Source organism: Mycothermus thermophilus, assembly GCF_041956435.1.
Source record: "Mycothermus thermophilus strain CBS 625.91 unplaced genomic scaffold VTJ04scaffold_2, whole genome shotgun sequence".
In the NCBI taxonomy this organism is placed as follows: domain Eukaryota; kingdom Fungi; phylum Ascomycota; class Sordariomycetes; order Sordariales; family Chaetomiaceae; genus Mycothermus; species Mycothermus thermophilus.
The window spans coordinates 707,680-725,827 of record NW_027191428.1 but is presented as its reverse complement, the minus strand read 5'-3'; the positions used below and the strand labels follow the sequence as shown (position 1 = coordinate 725,827).

General features: G+C 58.6%; 7 protein-coding genes across 7 annotated transcripts; 5 read left to right on the top strand and 2 right to left on the bottom strand.

Moving 5' to 3' along the window:
- Positions 1-247: 247 nt before the first annotated feature.
- Positions 248-1,865, top strand: VTJ04DRAFT_2395 (uncharacterized protein; the record flags this gene model as incomplete). Its single annotated transcript, XM_069360179.1, has 3 exons — positions 248-757; positions 821-1,736; positions 1,795-1,865. The coding sequence occupies 3 exons, from the start codon at positions 248-250 to the stop codon at positions 1,863-1,865; spliced, it is 1,497 nt and encodes a 498-aa protein (XP_069220916.1).
- Positions 1,866-2,628: 763 nt separating this feature from the next.
- VTJ04DRAFT_2394 (uncharacterized protein) lies at positions 2,629-4,079 on the top strand (the record flags this gene model as incomplete). The annotated part of the gene is made up of 8 exons (XM_069360178.1): positions 2,629-2,669; positions 2,738-2,813; positions 2,873-3,305; positions 3,373-3,405; positions 3,472-3,503; positions 3,566-3,639; positions 3,810-3,880; positions 3,982-4,079. The coding sequence occupies 8 exons, from the start codon at positions 2,629-2,631 to the stop codon at positions 4,077-4,079; spliced, it is 858 nt and encodes a 285-aa protein (XP_069220915.1).
- A 43-nt stretch (positions 4,080-4,122) lies between these two features.
- Positions 4,123-4,423, top strand: VTJ04DRAFT_2393 (uncharacterized protein; the record flags this gene model as incomplete). Its single annotated transcript, XM_069360177.1, has 2 exons — positions 4,123-4,231; positions 4,302-4,423. The coding sequence occupies 2 exons, from the start codon at positions 4,123-4,125 to the stop codon at positions 4,421-4,423; spliced, it is 231 nt and encodes a 76-aa protein (XP_069220914.1).
- Positions 4,424-7,050: 2,627 nt separating this feature from the next.
- On the bottom strand, positions 7,051-8,673 carry VTJ04DRAFT_2392 (uncharacterized protein; the record flags this gene model as incomplete). Its single annotated transcript, XM_069360176.1, has 1 exon — positions 7,051-8,673. The coding sequence occupies one exon, from the start codon at positions 8,671-8,673 to the stop codon at positions 7,051-7,053; it is 1,623 nt and encodes a 540-aa protein (XP_069220913.1).
- A 745-nt stretch (positions 8,674-9,418) lies between these two features.
- On the bottom strand, positions 9,419-10,149 carry VTJ04DRAFT_2391 (uncharacterized protein; the record flags this gene model as incomplete). The annotated part of the gene is made up of 3 exons (XM_069360175.1): positions 9,419-9,748; positions 9,811-10,033; positions 10,091-10,149. 3 exons carry the CDS (start codon positions 10,147-10,149, stop codon positions 9,419-9,421), a joined length of 612 nt encoding a protein of 203 aa, XP_069220912.1.
- Positions 10,150-10,589: 440 nt separating this feature from the next.
- On the top strand, positions 10,590-12,874 carry VTJ04DRAFT_2390 (uncharacterized protein; the record flags this gene model as incomplete). The annotated part of the gene is made up of 5 exons (XM_069360174.1): positions 10,590-10,758; positions 10,974-11,001; positions 11,099-11,281; positions 11,423-11,568; positions 11,679-12,874. 5 exons carry the CDS (start codon positions 10,590-10,592, stop codon positions 12,872-12,874), a joined length of 1,722 nt encoding a protein of 573 aa, XP_069220911.1.
- Positions 12,875-14,762: 1,888 nt separating this feature from the next.
- On the top strand, positions 14,763-17,801 carry VTJ04DRAFT_2389 (uncharacterized protein; the record flags this gene model as incomplete). The annotated part of the gene is made up of 1 exon (XM_069360172.1): positions 14,763-17,801. One exon carries the CDS (start codon positions 14,763-14,765, stop codon positions 17,799-17,801), a length of 3,039 nt encoding a protein of 1,012 aa, XP_069220910.1.
- Between the last annotated feature and the right edge of the window lie 347 nt (positions 17,802-18,148).

The window sequence follows — 18,148 nt, the reverse complement described above, 5'->3', positions numbered from 1 at the left end:
AGGGAGATGTGTCTCGACTCTCGTCCTATCCCAAGGCTCCAACTTTTTTTTCTGACGCTCGCTTTCAAGACTTGTTCTTCTTTCCTTCTCGCCCAAGCGACTTGGTTCTTTGCCAGTCGGTAATCCTCGTCTTCCAATTCCCAGTTCTTTGTGTAATCCTCGCTTCTCGCTTGTCTCTGCGCCTGCGTATCCTGTCTCAGTCCGACTTACCCCCTGATCAAACAACACCCAGAGCAACCATAACAAAATGAGGCTCCGGAATCGCAAATCGCCACTCTTCCTCCTCCTCCTCCCGTCCCTCGTCGCTGCCACCTCCGTTGCCGACAGGTCACTGGGTTCCGATTCTAATGGCATCGTGTCCCGACAAGCGCCGGTTGATGGCAACGATGGAAAGCCCCACGCCGGCCCGTTCGTCAAGCTCCGCACCGATCCCGACTCTTCTGATAACCTACCTGCCTTGCAAGACCGGCCGGAGGATCCTCTCGTTGTCAACGGCCAGCGGGTTCCCGAGCGCCATGATGGAGTCATGGACGACGACCGGCCAGGGTCCAAAAGGGGCGTTACCGGCCTTGAGGGAGGCGTGACCGAGAAAGAGAGAGAACGGAGACAAAGGGAATTGGAAACTGGCGAAAAGGCAGAAAACACGCCGCCTGCGCCAAAGACTGCGCCCGAGCTGCCGTCTTCGGAGCAGGAACGTGTCAAGGCCGCCCGTACAGACGAACAGGATGCCAAATCAACTGACGCCTCTGGCCTCGAGGTGAGATCTTATGTGCAAGGCTTGATCGGGGCGCACCGAAAGCTGACAGAATTCTCGGCTCAGAAACCTGCCGATCTTCCAGAGAAAACCCATGACAACGTCCCCCCGGTTCCCGAGTCTGTCGCTGGCGTCGACCATCTCGAAACTTCCAAGGGCGGCCGGACTAGGAAGCCCACAAGCCTGGATTATGACTACGATAGCGATGATGAAGACGAAGACGAGGGACTGATTCGGCCGTTCCATTCCTTCGTGCTTTCCTTCACCATGATCATCTTTTCCGAGATTGGAGACAAGACGTTCCTTGTCGCCGCCCTCATGGCCATGAAGCATGACCGCATGGTGGTTTTCTCGGCAGCCTTCGGCGCGCTGATCGCCATGACGGTGCTGTCGGCTGTTCTGGGTCACGCGGTACCCACGCTGATCCCGAAACGGTTCACCACTTTCCTCGCTGCTGTCTTGTTTCTGGTCTTTGGCGCCCGGCTGCTGCGCGAGGGTCTCGCCATGAGCCCTGACGAGGGCGTGTCGGCCGAGATGCAGGAGGTGGAGGCCGAACTCGAGGAAAAGGAGAGCCTCGCCCGTGAGAAGGCCCGCCGCAACTCCAACGTGTCGCCGTATGCCCTCGAGTCGGGCCTCGGACCCCGTAAGTCGCGGTCCAAGTCGCGGTTTCCGACCCCGGCCCGCAGCCCGTCCAGCTCTCCCGAGGGCCGCAGCTCGTCCCCGCGGCCTGGCGCCCTGGCCGGCTTCCTCTCTGGCCTCAACAACCTTCTCTCGCTGCTTCTCAGCCCTGCCTGGGTACAGACTTTCGTCATGACCTTCCTCGGAGAGTGGGGTGACCGCAGCCAGATCGCCACCATTGCCATGGCTGCCGGTCAAGACTACTGGTGGGTGACGCTGGGCGCCATCCTGGGCCACGCTTGCTGCACGGGCGTTGCTGTCATCGGAGGCCGCGCCATCGCTGGCAAAGTGAGCCTCAAAGTTGGTACGTATATGACTGTTGCCCCGATACACGTATCTTGCCGCATGCTAACGTACCGCAGTCACCGTTGGTGGTGCCATTGCCTTCCTCGTGTTTGCTCTCATCTACTTCATCGAGGCGTTCTACGCATAGACGCACCTGCATGATGCCCATACACGCACACATACAAAGACATCAGGTTGGCTGTGCCAGCTGCTAAATAATCTTTGCGGCGACCATACTCATTTTCCGAAAACAAGTTGTAATGGTGACGGGGGCTTTTTTCTTCTCTCTTGTGTGCTTGAAGCGTCGCGGTCGATATCAATATGAACAACACGAACCCTTGTCATGAAATGGAGGCAAGATCACAGCTCATAATCACGGACAATATGTATACTTTATGTCTCTTATGTGGTGGCGGTGGATGGGTATGATCAATATAGGAAAGGGATCGAGCGGCAAGTTGGTTTCAGCGTCTCAAGGGATAGACTTCGGTACGGTGGAGGGTGGGCATTAGCGGGAGTAAAGTGATATTTTGGAGAGATAGACAATAATAGCACATGGTTGGTTCGTTGGTTTGGTGTTGAGAAAACGCAGCGAAAGTTGAAATGTCGGTCGTGCCTTGCAGCGAAGGCTGATGGGTGTCCGGTGCGCAGCGGGCCGTCTTGGGGCGTTGAGAGAGTAGCACCCTCGGCCGAACCAAGCACTATGACGACATAAGTGGCCCCTCTCTCAACCAGGGAACCGGCACTCACGACCAGGGGGTCTTATTGTTGGATTGCCTCATCAATAGCCAGAGTACCGGGTATTTAACGTCCACTCCCCGTTTCAATCTCAACTTGGGCCAATTGAGGGCATTTTGAAGAACATTGTTGAATCTTACTGCTCAATCGTCGAGAAACACCCGAGTGTCTAAATGATGGCGAACGGTCTCGCCAACAAGGCGCAAGAAGTCGCGTATGCTGCCCTCTAGAACGCATGAACTGTCGATGATAGTATTGGATCATGCTGACAAGCTCCTACAGCAAGGAGGACTACAACAAGGCCAAGGTCCTCTTGAACGAGGCCGCCAAAAGCGGCACCTACTGGTATCCCATCAAGGTACGGCGAAGTCCACCCAGTTGTTGTTCATCCAAACGTTGGCTGACTGCATGTCGCAGGGCATATTCTACTTCTTCACCCGGCCCGAGCTATCGAGGCCTCTCCGGTCCAAGATCGTCCCCTATTTCACTCTCTACACGGGGGTGCTGGGGTCCATGTTTTTCTTCACCTACATCCCCCAGCTCGCCGTCATGACCTTTGTGAACGGACCCCTGGCCATCTTCACCACGGCTCTGCTCATCCTCAGCGAAAGCGCCACCATCACGGGCCTGCTCGCGAGGAACTACATCCTGAAAGACGCGATCCTGGACACGTTTGACGGCACCCTCATTTCTCGCGGCTGTGCGGCTGTCCTTGCTGAGGGCCGGGAGCTGAAGGCGGGCGGCGACGCCATCCAGAGACTCGGACGGGCGCTCAAGACGCCGTTCAGGAAGTTTAGCCTGACAGAGATCATTCGGTATTTCATGTACCTGCCGTTGAACTTCATTCCAGGTAGGCACCGGTGGCTTTTGTGCGAGCATGTGTGTTGAGAGATGCTAATTGTGATCGCGGCACGTAGTCATCGGTACTGCGGCGTTCATCATACTCCGAGGTGAGTGTCTTGCTTGGGACCTTGCGCACTCCCGGTCGGGTGTTTGAGACTAACTCATGTGCTCAGGGCGCTCTCGCGGCGAGGTGATTCATGATCGGGTAAGACACGATGCCTGAGATGGATTTCGCGGCAGAGGACGAAGCTTACGACATCCGTGTAGTATTTCCAGCTGAAGGGCTGGCCATCATCCAAACGACACGACTGGTTGAAGAACCATAGAGCACCTTACACAGGGTGAGTACAGATGATGACAACCCCATCGGCCTTTGCCTCCCATTCTTGGACCAGCCCCAGAGGCTGATCCTCCTTGCACTCCTTCTCCCCTCATATCACGTTGATTTGTTGAGAAGTTACCCTGTTGTTTTGGACGCGACTGACACTCTTCACACACTCTGTGCGTCCAGGTTCGGGACTGTTGCCACTTTGCTCGAGATGGTCCCGCTAGCATCTGTGCTGTTTTCGTTTACCAACACAGGTGAGTAGGCCCCTTTTCTGCTCTTTTGCTACTTACAGAGCGTTCTATTTTGCGCCTCTGAAGAGCCTGTCAGGTGGATGCTGATGTTCTTCCTTTTCCAGTTGGCGCTGCTCTTTGGGCGGCCGATCTCGAGGCTAAAGAGCTCAAGGCTTCTGAAAGCACCACGTCCACCGCTCCTGAAGCTTCAAAAGCTGAGTAAGCGAGCCAGCGGTCCAGAGAGGTTGGGCCCAGGTTAGGCAGGTATGGAAACCTGTACAGGGGGACATCATGACCGAGGGCAGGGCAGGAAATGCGCTGGATCGCGTTGCAGCGATGTCCAGATCCTGCAGAATCAGAACACAAACGCATTATGTAGCCCACCACCAGAGAGATGGAGATACCTAGCGAATTTCTTACTTTAGGTTGCGGTTTTCTCGATCAGTAGCGCTACGCGGCAAATGTCAAAGTCCCGCTGCACAAATGAAGAATGCCCTGGTGATCCAGTCCCATCCCTCCATAGCATTGCACAAGATCAGGCGACGGTCGGCAGGCATGGTGATCTAGCTTCATACAGTCAGCTAATCCATGTCAGCGGACTTGAGGGTCTCATAACACATGTCTGGCTTGTCGAGGTACTATGTCTCAGGAGCCCCTCGTAGTGTAAACATCGCATGTGATGTTTGCGGGCACGCTCTGAGGACTGTGTAGCCGGAATGGTCTTGTCGGAGCTGGCTGCTCTACCGGTTGAGAAGCGTTCCCAGAGATATCCTTCCCTGGATTACTATCAACGAAAACGCTTAGTGACCCAAGCCTTTGGACAGCAAAAGGCCCAATCTCTTGACCCCTTTTCACCTGAGATCTCGCATCCAACGGACAACTGCTGGATCGACTCCGGTCCGGCTGGGTGTCACTTTGTGCGGCGGCTGCTTGTGACTATGATTCCTGATATGCTTAGACGGTTCTTTGAACGCCTGCTGACGGTCAGACAAGCATACAGAAAGCTGACACAAACAGGGTGCGTTTGGCCCATCTCGTCGTCGTACAATGGCTGGAAGGACATTGCAGGAACGACAGACATTCCTCTGCCTGAGCAAGCAGCTGCCTGCGTCGAGGATGGGTGGTCATCCAGAGACGTGCTCGGGGCAGAACAAGGGATATATACACCTCCAACGCTCCCCACTAGGAGTCTCGGACGTCAATGCTCCCCATCTGCGCTCCTTTTACAGGGGTAAACAGGGAGACCAGAAACGGGGGCCTCTACATATTCTCCGTTTCTTATCCTTCCCTGGACCGGTCAGTTCCGTCCATTGTCACGCTTTGGCCACCCCCTACCGTATCTCCAAGCTGCATTTGAATCACTCCGACCCAGCCCCAATGGTTGGTTTGCCTTGGAGTTACAACCAAGGGTTCGCGGCGGACTCTAATTCCAGGCACAGGATCGTGTGTCACTCTACTTGTGTAAGCTGCCACGAGTCCTGTTTACTCTTGTTTCGTTCCGTGCTCCTAGTTAGCTGGAATGTCCTGGCTGCTTATTGCGTCGCGAGCCTTCTGGGAACCATTCAGCATGACAAGGGGCTCGCTGCTTGAGAATAGACACAAATGACGATCATAGGGGCAACCGCATCAAGCTCGCGAGCCTTGCTGGCTTGATATTTGCCTCGGGGTAGTAACTGGCTGCGAGCTGCTGCCTCACAACTACTGGTCGAGTCAGCGGCCCTGAAGCAGTATTTATGAGGGACATCTTCAGAATAATTGACGAACGACTTCCCAAGCACCTCAGCCCATTGTCATGCTGAGGCCGGAGTGAGAGGCGGCGGCTCGCCTAACATTGATCATGGAAATGCCCCTGTGTGTCAGTGTGATCTTCAGGGCTAAGTCGGTACTCGTGCTGCATTTTCCAAGGCTTTCGTACCTTCGATACTACACTACGAGATCGGACTTCTCATGGTTTCCGAGGATGAAGGCAATGTGATGCTTTGTACCATGAAGCTTCACCGACGACGCCGTTATGCTCCACAAATAGCTTACGTCTCCATGCTTCATCACGCAGCTTGCTTCTCCTACATCACACCTTGTTTCTCCGTCTGTGGCTGCTGTTGTGATATGCCGGGGGGTTCGGCTCCTCAGGGGTTGTCTTGCTTGACTTTGGAATCTGGCCTCCGGGCACCCCAGGTGAGAAAGTAGCTTTGGAACCTATCTCTCTCTCCACTGAACCATTGTCCCTCCTCAAGGTCCTCCAAAATTCGCCTTCGTTTTTCTTCATCCGCCGCTGAGGAAACGCTTCCCACCAAGAGGGGAATGACCTCAAGGGATCAGCTTCCGTGGAGCACCGTTGTCATGAAGCACTCAAGTTTTCTTGCGGCCACTGCCCTCCTAGGGGCGTTGCCTGGGACCGTCTCCCATCACCATGGCCTGTGGGCCGACTTCCGACAAAGGATAAACAATGGGCATTCCGCGGGCGCCAATGAGGATCCAGTCCGTTTTCATACCATCGATCCGAGGCAGGAGGGCGATGTCCCTTATGGCTGGGGCGGGCCGCCTCTCACGACTACAGAAACACCGCCATCATCAACAACATCAGATGGTGAGTAATGATGGGCTCTCTGATGCAATCACAAGGGGACTGACCGCGTTGGTGTAGTGTACGGACCTCCCCCCGGCATTATCTTCGAGACAACAGATGTCAGCAGTCCAATAGGCTATTCATTCTCTCTCCCTCAGGGATCATCTTCATCTACTGAGGAGACAGACAGCAATGCTTCATCTGAGTTTCCATGGGATGAGCCGTTTACGGGCTCTGATACTTCCATCGTTGATGTCTCGTCTCTGGGCGACCCAGTAAGCGCAAGCGGGGACTTGGAGAGTTTTCCGTTGACCTTCCAAGCTCTTCAAACAACTCTCTGGAGCATTACGACATTCGAAGTCATCACTGAGACAACTGGAGTATCAACAAGTACCAGCTACATCGTTAGCGGGACGTCGACGATCGGAACCGTCGTCTTGAACCCCACGTCCACCGGTACTCAGACCTTCACGACCACCAGCACTGTACCGATTGTAGTTACAGAGACAGACTTATCGTCAAGGGAAACGGGGTCAACACCAGGGGCAAACTCCACTGTCTTGAGATCAACGGCAACGATTTCTCCAAGCCTCCCTGAATCAGCTTCCGAGTCAACCTCCGAGCCTGTTCAGCTCACTACTGTGGTTGTCATGGCAACTGCGGATCCTCCGACCACGTTCAGCTCTCCGGTAGAGGTTTCATTCACCACTTTGACGGTCATCACGGAGATCACTATCGATCCGTCTAGCACGGCCTTGTCAACAGAGTCCAGGGATGTCTTCTCGGCATCTTCATTCCCCGTCTCGAACGCAACTTCAGGGAACAGTCTGACCGGAATAGGCGACACACTCAGCAGCACGTCCAGTGTGCCTTTCCCGTTGAACAACGCCTCCACGGTATCACCGGGGCTGTCGGACACTGTCTTGACCAGCGTCTTTGCGACGAATACCACAAGCGTTCCCGTGTCCTCGACGATCATCAGCTTGACCAGCGGTCTGGTGACGAATACCACGGGCGTTCTGGCGTCCTCAACAGGCGTCAGTTCAACGACTTCAGCAAGCGCCATCGTCTCCGACTCGACGAGCCTCAGTTCCGATGGGCCGATCCGGACAGAATCGCCGCCTAGCACAGGAAGCACTTCGACGGGCCAACCGTCCCAGACGCCGCCGTTCCCCATAAACAACTCTTCATTCACAACCTGGTCGACAACGGGTACGACGGGTACGACGAGCAGTTCAGGTACCGGCACCGATCCAGGTTCCTCAACCTTGTCCAGCACGAGGAGCGCCCCGTTCCCATTCACGAACTCGTCCACGCCAATTGGCCCGACAGAGACCGAAACAGGGACATCGACGACGACCATCGAGCTCAGTACTAGGTCGCTGGGACCGAGCACGTCCTCCACACATCCGAGCTCTCCTCCTTTCCCGGCGTCCAACTCCACGAATCTGGCAGGCCCAACAGGCACGGGAACAACAGGCGTGGAAACGTCTTGGACTCCAGATTTGCCATCATCCTCTCCGTCCTTCCCCCTGTCGAACTCGACTGTCATTAGCAGCGCAAAGGGGCCAACGGGCACAGGGCCTATCCAGATAACGACGACGACCGTGCTGATTACGGCCTCAGGAACAGCCAACGTTTCGTCGTCGTCAAGTCCGGTGTCGACGTCAGCATCCTCGACCGCCACACTGGCACCATTCCCGGTGACCCGCAACTCGACGGCACCCTCTGGAACGACCCAATGGCGGTCTGGATCGTCCAGCACCTTGCTTCCCAGTAACAGCACTGACAGCTCTACTGGAAATACAACGTGGACGACCGTGACGGTGACCCGAACCGGGTCCGCAAGTTCCAGCTCCACCCCGAGCACAAGCAGCTCGGCAACCGGGGGGTGGTTGACAACGGTGACGGCAACAGTGACCACAACCTCCACCGAGAGCAGCGTACCCGAGAGTTCCAGCAGTTCTGCAACCGACATCACTCGGACGACAGTAACCCTAACGGCGACGACGAAGACGAAGACGAAGACGACGATAACCGTGAGACCCAGCACTTCGAAGAGTCGCGTGGTCTGGATCACCACGAAACCGACATCGACATGGTCGCCAAACCCTAGCAGCGCCAGCAGTTCCGGAACTGGGTACTGGACAACAATAATAGCCACCCTGACAATCACGTCAACGTACACGCCAGAGTCCACTCCCTGCACCAGGACCGTGGACGACGACGATCCGGACGAGGACCCCAGCATATCATCACCTTCGTGTAGCTCGACGGAGAGCTGGGACTACCCGGCCATCACGTCCTCTCTGTGCAGCAGCAGCAGCAGCAGTGAGGCCAAGTGGACTCTGGATCCCGCTATCACCACCGCGTCCAGCGGTGACTCGATTTCATGGCTTCCGCAGGAGGAGACGACGAGTTCGGCGCCATGTGACACTGACTGGATAACGTCCTGGTCGTGGTGGTTTGGATCAACAAGCTGGGACGTGACGACGCTGAGGACGGCGATCACGCAGGAAGAGCCGGTTGCGTCTTTGTCGACAGAGGAGGGAGGGAATTTGGGATCGAGCGATGGAATCGGGGAGCGGCAATGATGGTAAGATGTCTGCTAAGCCATCGAGTGAAAAGGAGACACGGTTATTGACGTCAACGGAGGGGAGGCATTTTTATCCATCATCATGGTCTCGGTTCTTTTGATGAAGTCTGATGCCGATGATGGTATGAAGTTGGATGTGTCGGCAGTTATTCTCGTGGTTGTTGGGAGGATGTACACGGCAGGACCGTGATGGGCATGAGAATCTAGGGTCTTCTATTCTCCGTGTACCTGAGTACTTAGTCCTAGTGAGCCGAGGTGTCCCGGGTTTGTCACGTTGCTTTCATCCATGTCATCTGCTCTTGAATTCTCTCCCAGTGTCGTCGTGATGGCGCGGAAAAGGCCGATTTTCAAGATGGGCCAAACCCTTGGTGGTTGGCTTCTCGGGAGAAGAAGCCGGGAGCTATACCGGATCGGGATATAGCGGGGTGGTGGGCAAGGGACCCCTGAAGCTCCGCGCAAAAGTTTCGATTTCTTCAACGGCCCTCGACGGCCTGGATTCTCGCCCTTCTTTTAGCACCCGATCTCCAAGACATTGCCCAATATGACCGCAGTCTGTCGAATGCAATAGCCTGGCCTTGTCAATTCCGGTTTGAGAAGCATCCCGTGTCCAGGCATGCGGTGCTTCCTTGTGCATCGTGCCCGGGGCTGCGGATGCATGGAGAACAGTCCCACCCGGGCTGCCCTGGACAATGGAGCCGCTGGGCCCCTCCCCCGAGCACGTCATCGCGAGCTAAAATCCCAAAACGAAGAGCCATGCATCGTCTCAAGATTTTTTTGCCGTTTGACACATGCCCCGCGGACTGCCCCGCGGACTGCCCCTCCCTCGTGCCCGTCCTCGTGTTTCTGGGCAATGCTGGGCAGCGCTGGGCATTGCGTGGGCATGCCGCCGATGCTGCTCCGGGGCACACCTCCCGATGCCGTGTGCTGTTGTCGGGGACGCTGGAAGAAAGATATGAAAGTGACCACCACGCATGACGTGCTGCCCGTGGCGCCGTCCAAGACAATGACGATTGCCCTATGCGCCGACAGCCCCGACACTCAGTCACCGTGTCCCGGGGCTCGTCGGACATACTGGACGGCACATCCCACTGAAACCGTGGCCTCCCCCGTCGCCCCCGTGGGCTTGGACATGCGGGCCAGTTATATTTCCGGGTTATGTAAGGATGGGGGAGGGTAAGCAGGCACCGTTCACCGTGGAGGGATGAACGCCGTAACCGGGGGCTCCAGCTACCCGCACGTCCCTGGATCTTGTCACACCCGGTCCGTTTGCCGCACCGGATGAGGAACGGATGTCGGTCTTTTGAATTGCTCTGACAAGGCCCGCGGAGGCCGCAAGGACGGCAGAAAAACTGAGACATATATAAATCGCTGCCTCCCAGGCCCTCGGTTCTCCGTGCTATACCCTCTGTCCAACCTCTCCACCAACTCTCTCCCTTCTTCCCTCGTCGACATCCAGCTGCTGGACTCGCCGGCTTCCTGCCTCCTTAGTCTTCCTTGACCCTGTCCCCTCGACCGGTCCTACGGACTTATAACCCCCTTTTCTCGGCAAACAGACCTCCAGACCAGCGACAATGGCCAACACTCCCCACGGCGGCGTCCTCAAGGACCTCCTCGCGAGGGATGCGCCCCGTAAGGCTGAGCTCGAGGCCGAGGCCGAGACTCTTCCTGCTCTCTACCTCACGGAGCGCCAGCTCTGCGATCTCGAACTGCTCATCACCGGCGGTTTCTCTCCGCTTGAAGGTGCGTTGTTGCTCTTGCCCGGTCCTCCGGCTCTCGCCCGGTTCCTGAACCCCACGCTGGCGCGAGCATCGTCCGCGGCGTGCCTCGTGGTGGCATGGTGGTGGGGTTTGCATGAACCCCGCCATCGTCCATCTGCATCATCTCCAGCTCGCCGCGATCCTACGTGCGCGGCCCCTTTTGGCTGACGGTCGAGCTGACGAGGCGGAACATTGCAGGCTTCCTGAACGAGAAGGACTACAAGTCGTACGTATACATCATCAAGAAGACGAATTGGACCTCTGGCCGAGGAATTGGCCCATACGACCGGGTCTGGATGGGACTAACACCGAGCTTCTGCTAGGGTTGTCACCAACCTCCGCCTCGCCGATGGCACCCTCTTCAGCATTCCCATCACGCTCGACGTGAACCAGACCGAGATCGATGAGCTCGGAATCAAGCCCGGCGCCCGGATAACCCTGCGCGACTTCCGCGACGACCGCAACTTGGCCATCATCACGGTCGAGGACATCTACAAGCCCGATAAGTACGTTTGGCCCCCTGGAGCCTCTCTCCGTTTTGTTGCTGCGTGTTGCATGCGGCTACATCTGCGGCGCTGCTGCCAAGTGTTGCGTCATCGCGTGGCTCAATGGCAATGTTGGGGGTGCTAACCTTGGCATGCAAATAGGGACCTTGAGGCCAAGGAGGTCTTCGGAGGCGACCCGGAGCACCCGGCCATCGTGTACCTGTACAACACGGCCAAGGAGTTCTACGTGGGTGGCAAGCTCGAAGCCATCAACCGCCTGCAGCACTATGACTTCGTCGAGCTTAGGTGTAAGTCATGACTTATTCTTGAACCCCATCCCCCATCTATCGACCCCCACCATACCTGCCTGGCAGAGTCAAAGACGGACATCGATGCTGACGACCCGCGTCCGCACCAGACACGCCGGCCGAGCTGCGCGCCCACTTCGACAAGCTGGGCTGGACCCGCGTGGTGGCCTTCCAGACCCGGAACCCCATGCACCGCGCCCACCGTGAGCTGACGGTCCGGGCCGCCCGGTCGCACCATGCCAACGTCCTGATCCACCCCGTCGTCGGTCTCACCAAGCCCGGCGATATCGACCACTTCACCCGCGTCCGCGTCTACAAGGCTCTGCTGCCCCGCTACCCCAACGGCATGGCCGTCCTGGGCTTGCTGCCGCTGGCCATGCGCATGGGCGGCCCGCGCGAGGCCATCTGGCACGCCATCATCCGCAAGAACCACGGCGCCACGCACTTCATCGTCGGCCGTGACCACGCCGGCCCGGGCAAGAACAGCAAGGGCGTCGACTTCTACGGCCCCTACGACGCCCAGTACGCGGTTGAGAAGTACCGCGACGAGCTCGGCATCGAGGTGGTGCCGTTCCAGATGATGACGTACCTCCCCGACAGCGACGAGTACGCCCCCGTGGACCAGATTCCCAAGGGCACGCGGACGCTCAACATCTCGGGCACGGAGCTGCGGGCGCGGCTGCGCAGCGGGCGCGAGATTCCCGAGTGGTTCTCGTACCCGGAGGTGGTCAAGGTGCTGCGCGAATCGCACCCGCCGCGGTCCAAGCAGGGCTTCACGGTGTTCCTGACGGGGTACCAGAACAGCGGCAAAGACCAGATCGCGCGGGCGCTGCAGGTGACGCTGAACCAGCAGGGCGGGCGGTCCGTGTCGATGCTGCTGGGCGAGACGGTGCGGCACGAGCTGTCGTCGGAGTTGGGCTTCAGCCGCGAGGACCGCGACAAGAACATTGCGCGCATCGCCTTCGTGGCGGCCGAGCTCACGCGGGCCGGCGCCGCCGTCATCGCGGCCCCGATCGCCCCCTTCGAGGCGGCCCGCCAGCACGCCCGCGAGCTCGTCGAAAAGTACGGCGACTTTTACCTCATCCACGTCGCCACCCCGCTCGAGTACTGCGAGAAGACGGACAAGCGCGGCATCTACAAGCGCGCGCGCGCCGGCGAGATCAAGAACTTTACGGGCGTCGACGACCCGTACGAGGTGCCCACCAACGCCGACCTGGTGGTGGATGTGGAGAAGCAGTCGGTGCGCGCCATCGTGCACCAGATTGTGCTGCTGCTCGAGAGCAAGGGTCTGCTGGACAAGCTCTAAACGGATGTGAGAGAAGAGAAAAAAACGAAGCGTGGGGGAGGGGAAAAAAGGGATAGGAGGGGTAAACGATACCTGTGATGGGAGCGGGTACCGGGCCGTTGAGTGTAGCGGCTGCGTCGCCGGCGTTTAGGGTCTACGCACTTGGAGGTATTTTTGGATGGTAGTTCCTGTTTTTGGTTCGGATTTGCTATATGTTCAAAGGTTTCTCGCCTTGATGCCACTGTACTGCAGGAGTGTGTTCAGAGTAGTAGAAGGAGGCAACGAAATGACTCTGTACTGACGATGACTGTACTGTACGATGGAAGCTCTGGAAGTGTGTCCCCCCCATATGTGGCCTTTTTCACAAGACACGACACAAGCACATGGTTTCTATTCCTGGATGCACATCCCGCCGGGGACAGAGCCCCGCGCCCGTGATTGGGCGCCTCCACGCATGGGCTGCGGGCAGCCAGCGCGTAAGTGAGCCTTGCAGGGCGGGAGGGTTGCTGAAGGAGGGGCTCGGGAAGAAGACGGCGCTTGTTCGACCGGTTTTCTGCCGCTCAGCGGCGCGGGGCAGTCCGCTGTGTACATATTCTACTATAAGAGAGCGAAAAAAAGCGAGCGTTGCTTGATGTATGTATGTACCTTAATGTATGTTGGTAGCATGTAAGATGTGCTGTAACTGTGCCGAGCACAGGGCAATATTTCTCGAGTCCTCCCCGAGAAACGTCGGTCGGTTCACAGCATCCGCGACAAATGGGTGTGGGTGATTGGAGACGGATGTATGTATGTACATACGTAGTCTTGTGCCCTGTCCCTGCTTGCGGCGAGGTGCCTATCAACAGCAACAGACCTGACGGCAACAAGTGTGGTTCCCGGCATGCGTGGAACATGATGCAAGCTCGAGTACACTCCGTACGGATGTCCGGGTTTGGTAGAGTTGCGTGGCGAGGGTTTCCGTCATCGGTTGGAGTTTGATTGAGTCCGTCGCCCTCTTGGGTAGCGAATCTTCGAGGAACTCGATACCGACGTGAAGAGTCACAAACCGTTCGGATGTTAGGTCAGACACCATCCACAGTGTGTCCAAACGTTCGGCTTGAATGGCACTGTGCATGTTCGCTGCGTTGCTGCCCATCCTGGGGGAGGTTGGGGCCTGACACACAGTGTGGGTACCGTACCGGATGCCCAGACGGGAACAGGATTTCGGCTGCCCAATGACGATGATGGTCACCGCCCGACCACCTCCTTCCAGGTTCCCGTGGGGTCATGTCACCGCAACCTGCGTGGAAGGCGCTGGACAGAAACCTACCTAAACTCGGCTGCAAACCTGAGAGAGAAAGTGGGCAGGACACCACCACTCACCCGGAAATCGGCACCGAGCAACTTCCATCTGCACTCGAACAGCCTTGAAGGAAGGCTGAGCAAAAGCAACCCGATCTGGAATCTGTTGCTTGCAGCTCCTTCGTTGCCTGACCAAAACGACTTGCCATCTGAACCTGTTGACCAGGCTACCACAACTCTACCTTACCTATTACGTTCAGACGAAACCGATCAACTCGAGTCCACCTCATACAAGGACAGTCCCGTCTTGGGCCCGGATCCGACTATCAACAGACGAACGACTACCTGCCCTACGAGTACTCAGGATATCAATACCTACTTCCGAGTACACCCATCCACCCACCCACCTACCCACCAACAGAGACACCCCTACATACCCGCGCCGCTCGTTGCCGCTGCCGGATCCGCCGACACCGCCAACATCGTGCACCCAACCCAGTGTCGCGTCCCGTCTGCCTGCTGCAGCCCGCACGTCGCACCCCTCGCTTGCCGTTTCCCGTCCACCTTTTCTTCCACAAGATCCAACAGGGCAGGGGGGCCCGAACCATAACCCCCGATATGATCCACCATGCCTTCGGCTACTAGAGACCGCGACCCCGATGCGGTCGCCATCGACAGCACCGTCACCGGCACCACCTCGACTAGCACCACATCTACCAGGCCCCACCGGTCCAAGTCGGAGCGTCATCCGCGCGAGAGAGATTGGGACAGGTCGGAAAGAGAGAGGGATAGGGAGAGAGATAGAGATCGGGATAGAGACAGAGACAGGGACCGGGAAAGAGACAAGGAGCGGAGGAGAGATCGGGATCGGGATCGGGACAGAGATCGGGACAGAGATAGGGACAAGGAAAGGGACAGAGACCGTGAAAGAGACAGGGACAGGGAGAGGGACAGAGAGAGGGACAGAGACCGTGATCGTGATCGTGATCGCGACCGCGACCGCGACCGCGACCCAGACCGCGACAGGGACTCGTATCTCCGCCGAAGCTACAGCTCTTACTCATCGTCGCGACCCTCCAAGCTGCGCGCCACCGAAAGCGAGGCTCCCTACCGCTCACACTCGCATCGGCGACCCAAGACGAGAGACATGGAACGGGACAGAGCCAAAGACGAGTTCGACGAGAAGCCCGAGGCTGCGAGGTCCATGGCTGACCTGGTGCCTGAGCTGTCGCGGGGTCTTGTTCCTGAGCGCTCGAGCTTGCCATATCCCTCCTTCAGCAAGGCCCATAGCAAAGAGGCCCTGCTGAGCAGGGAAGACCTCTCGGGGTCGCAGCGACGGGGAGACCCTCTCACTCCGGATGCGACGGACCTCGGAGCCAGCGAGATGAAGCGGTCCAAGTCGGTCGGCTCCTCACTCTCCCCCCATAAGCAGTCGACGTCCACGTCGCAGGATCAACCGCCGCCGCCGCCGCCGCCGCCTCGTGCCTCTCACGAGGATGAACGGCCACCAACCCCGCCCGAGACCGACCTGTCGGCATCCCAGCCAAAGAAGCGACCCGATACACCTGGGTCAGTGAAGGAGGTTGACCAGACAGACACGAGGCCGTCCTCTCGCAACTCGTGGGTCTCGAGGTCTACGTCCAAGCATGAAGCCCGTTCTGGCGTGTCCAAGACCTCGAGCCAGGCAACGTTTGTCGTCCGCCCCGCCTCGGTCCGAGTTCCTCCACGGCCCGCCTGGGTCGAGTCCGTCGCCGGGTCCGAACTCACTGATACGACCAAAGCTGGCTCGACCGCCACGGCACGCCCGAAGAGGAGCGCCTCGGTCGCACATCCGCTGCCCCCGGAGCCGGCTGCCGATTCCTCGCCCGAGTCGATCGTTGATGCGTCCCCAATGACGCCGACACATGAGCCTCAATATCCACAGCCCGTGGACGTGATGGAGGAGGAGAAGAACCACTATGCTACATCCGACATGCCCACCCCTCCGGCGACAACCCCAGCACCCCCGCCGTCGGGTCCGGCCATGCCACCCCCACCACCTCCTCCACCGCCGCCGCCGCCGCCTCCCCAGCTGAATCTCCAAGACGTGCCTAGGGTGGACTATCTCTTACAGTATGGTGGCCTTCCGCACCCCGTTCCGCGGCAGTTCTTGGCCGTCTTGCCGCGACAGAACGGGACGCGCCCGACAAACCCGCCGTTACAAGGCGCCGAGACTCTCTTCGCCCCCTTCTTCAACCTCCTCAACCAGTACCAGACGGTGCTTTCCGGGCACGGCTCCATCGCTGTTGCGACCGGCCACCGCACCGTCGCCCGACGGCTGCTGGACCGGCTCGAGAACGTTTTCTCGAGGGACCTGCCGGCCGAGGGTTGCCAATGCATCATGTGCGAGCTCTCGGGCGGTCCGCACCGTGGGCTTGGATGGGGAGAGGTGCTTGAGCGCGTCAGTGGGCGCGTCGAGCTGCCGCCCTGGCCTCCTTTTGACTTCTCCGTGCTGGGATCCAAGGCGGTCGAGGACCTCGCCGACGCGCCGCCACGGCCGTCCTCGCCTCTCAATATGGACCCCGACATTGCGGAAGAATTCCGCGAGCACTACATCCGGCAGACCCGACGTGTGCGCGCGGCGGTTGACAAGTGGATGGCCTCGTGCGAGAAGAGCGCCGCGCCCCCGCCGAGCGATGTCGACGACGAGACTCTCGCTTTCGCCATCCTCACCAACCTCGACCAGGACGACCGCCCGTACTTCAACGCGCTCCTCTCCGGGTCGCGCGACGTGCAGGCCCCCGTGCGCGCACCGACCCCCGTCCGCCGCCCGCGCAACGAATTCATCGTCCGGACGGGCCTGGCGCTCCAGCGTCTGTACCGCCTCCCCGTCGTCCCGCGCGACGCCGAGACGGCCGTCTACCTGGTCAAGAACCCCTCCGCGCACGACCTCCTCTACGCCATCTCCGACATCAGCATCCAAGAATGGGAGATCCTCACTTCGGGCCGCTTCGACGGCTTCCTGTGGTCCGGTGTCGAGGACGATGCCCACATCGGTCCCGGCGACAGCATCTCTCGCCTCGCCACCCCGGCCAGCGGCATCTACCCTCCCAACGCCAACATGTCGCGCACCACGACTCCTTTCTCGCGCGGCCCTACCCCGGCGTCCTTTATCAGCGGCGTCTCCTCCGTTGCGTCCTCTTCCTACCCACGCGGCGGCGCCGTCACGCAGGACGAAGAGGCCGAGGTGGCCGCGCTCGCCGAGCTGGAGCGCGAGATCTTCAACGGCATGGAGGCCCTCGAAGACGCCTTTGAGAAGCTGCACGAGCAGGCGATGCAGGTGCGCGACGCGCTCCGGCGCCGGGGCGCCGCGCTGCAGATGAGCCTGCAGCAGCGCCGGGCGGCGCTCAAGCAGTACGACATTCATGTGCTGCCGCTGTCGGGCGGGTCGCTGGGGTACGAGCGGCCGTCGTGGGCGGCGGAGGAGGAGAGCGTGGACGGGTACGGTGGGATGGGCGCCGCGGATAGCGAGTGGGGCGGGGACGAGTACAGCGAGGTCGGGCCCGAGGATTCGGCGAGTCAGGTGTGCAGTAATAGGGTGAGAAGGCCGAAGAGGAGGAGGGAGAGGGCGACGCCGGCGCCGATTGAGGAGGAGGAAGAGGAAGAGGACAAATATCATCGGCGGTAGAGGAGGGTGGGGGAGGATGGGATCGGGTCAAGAATGTAACACCGGGATGGATAGGTTGTTGAGTTTAGGGGAGGGGGAATGGTTGAGGCCGGGAAGGAGGAAGGAAGGGATGGGAGATGATTGATCATGATTGATCTACTACTACGAGGGTTCTGGGAGCATTTCGTTCATTTATTCCCTGGAGAGGGCTCCGGGATGTGGCGTGGCATTGTGTGATTTTTTCTCAATTTGACATGGTACTTATTGCTGGCCTTAGCGATCTGACAGGCGAATGGGACAATCGAAGATGCGGGATGAACTTGGGTCTCTTGGATTTTGATGTTTTCTTCCAGATGAACTCGCAGTGG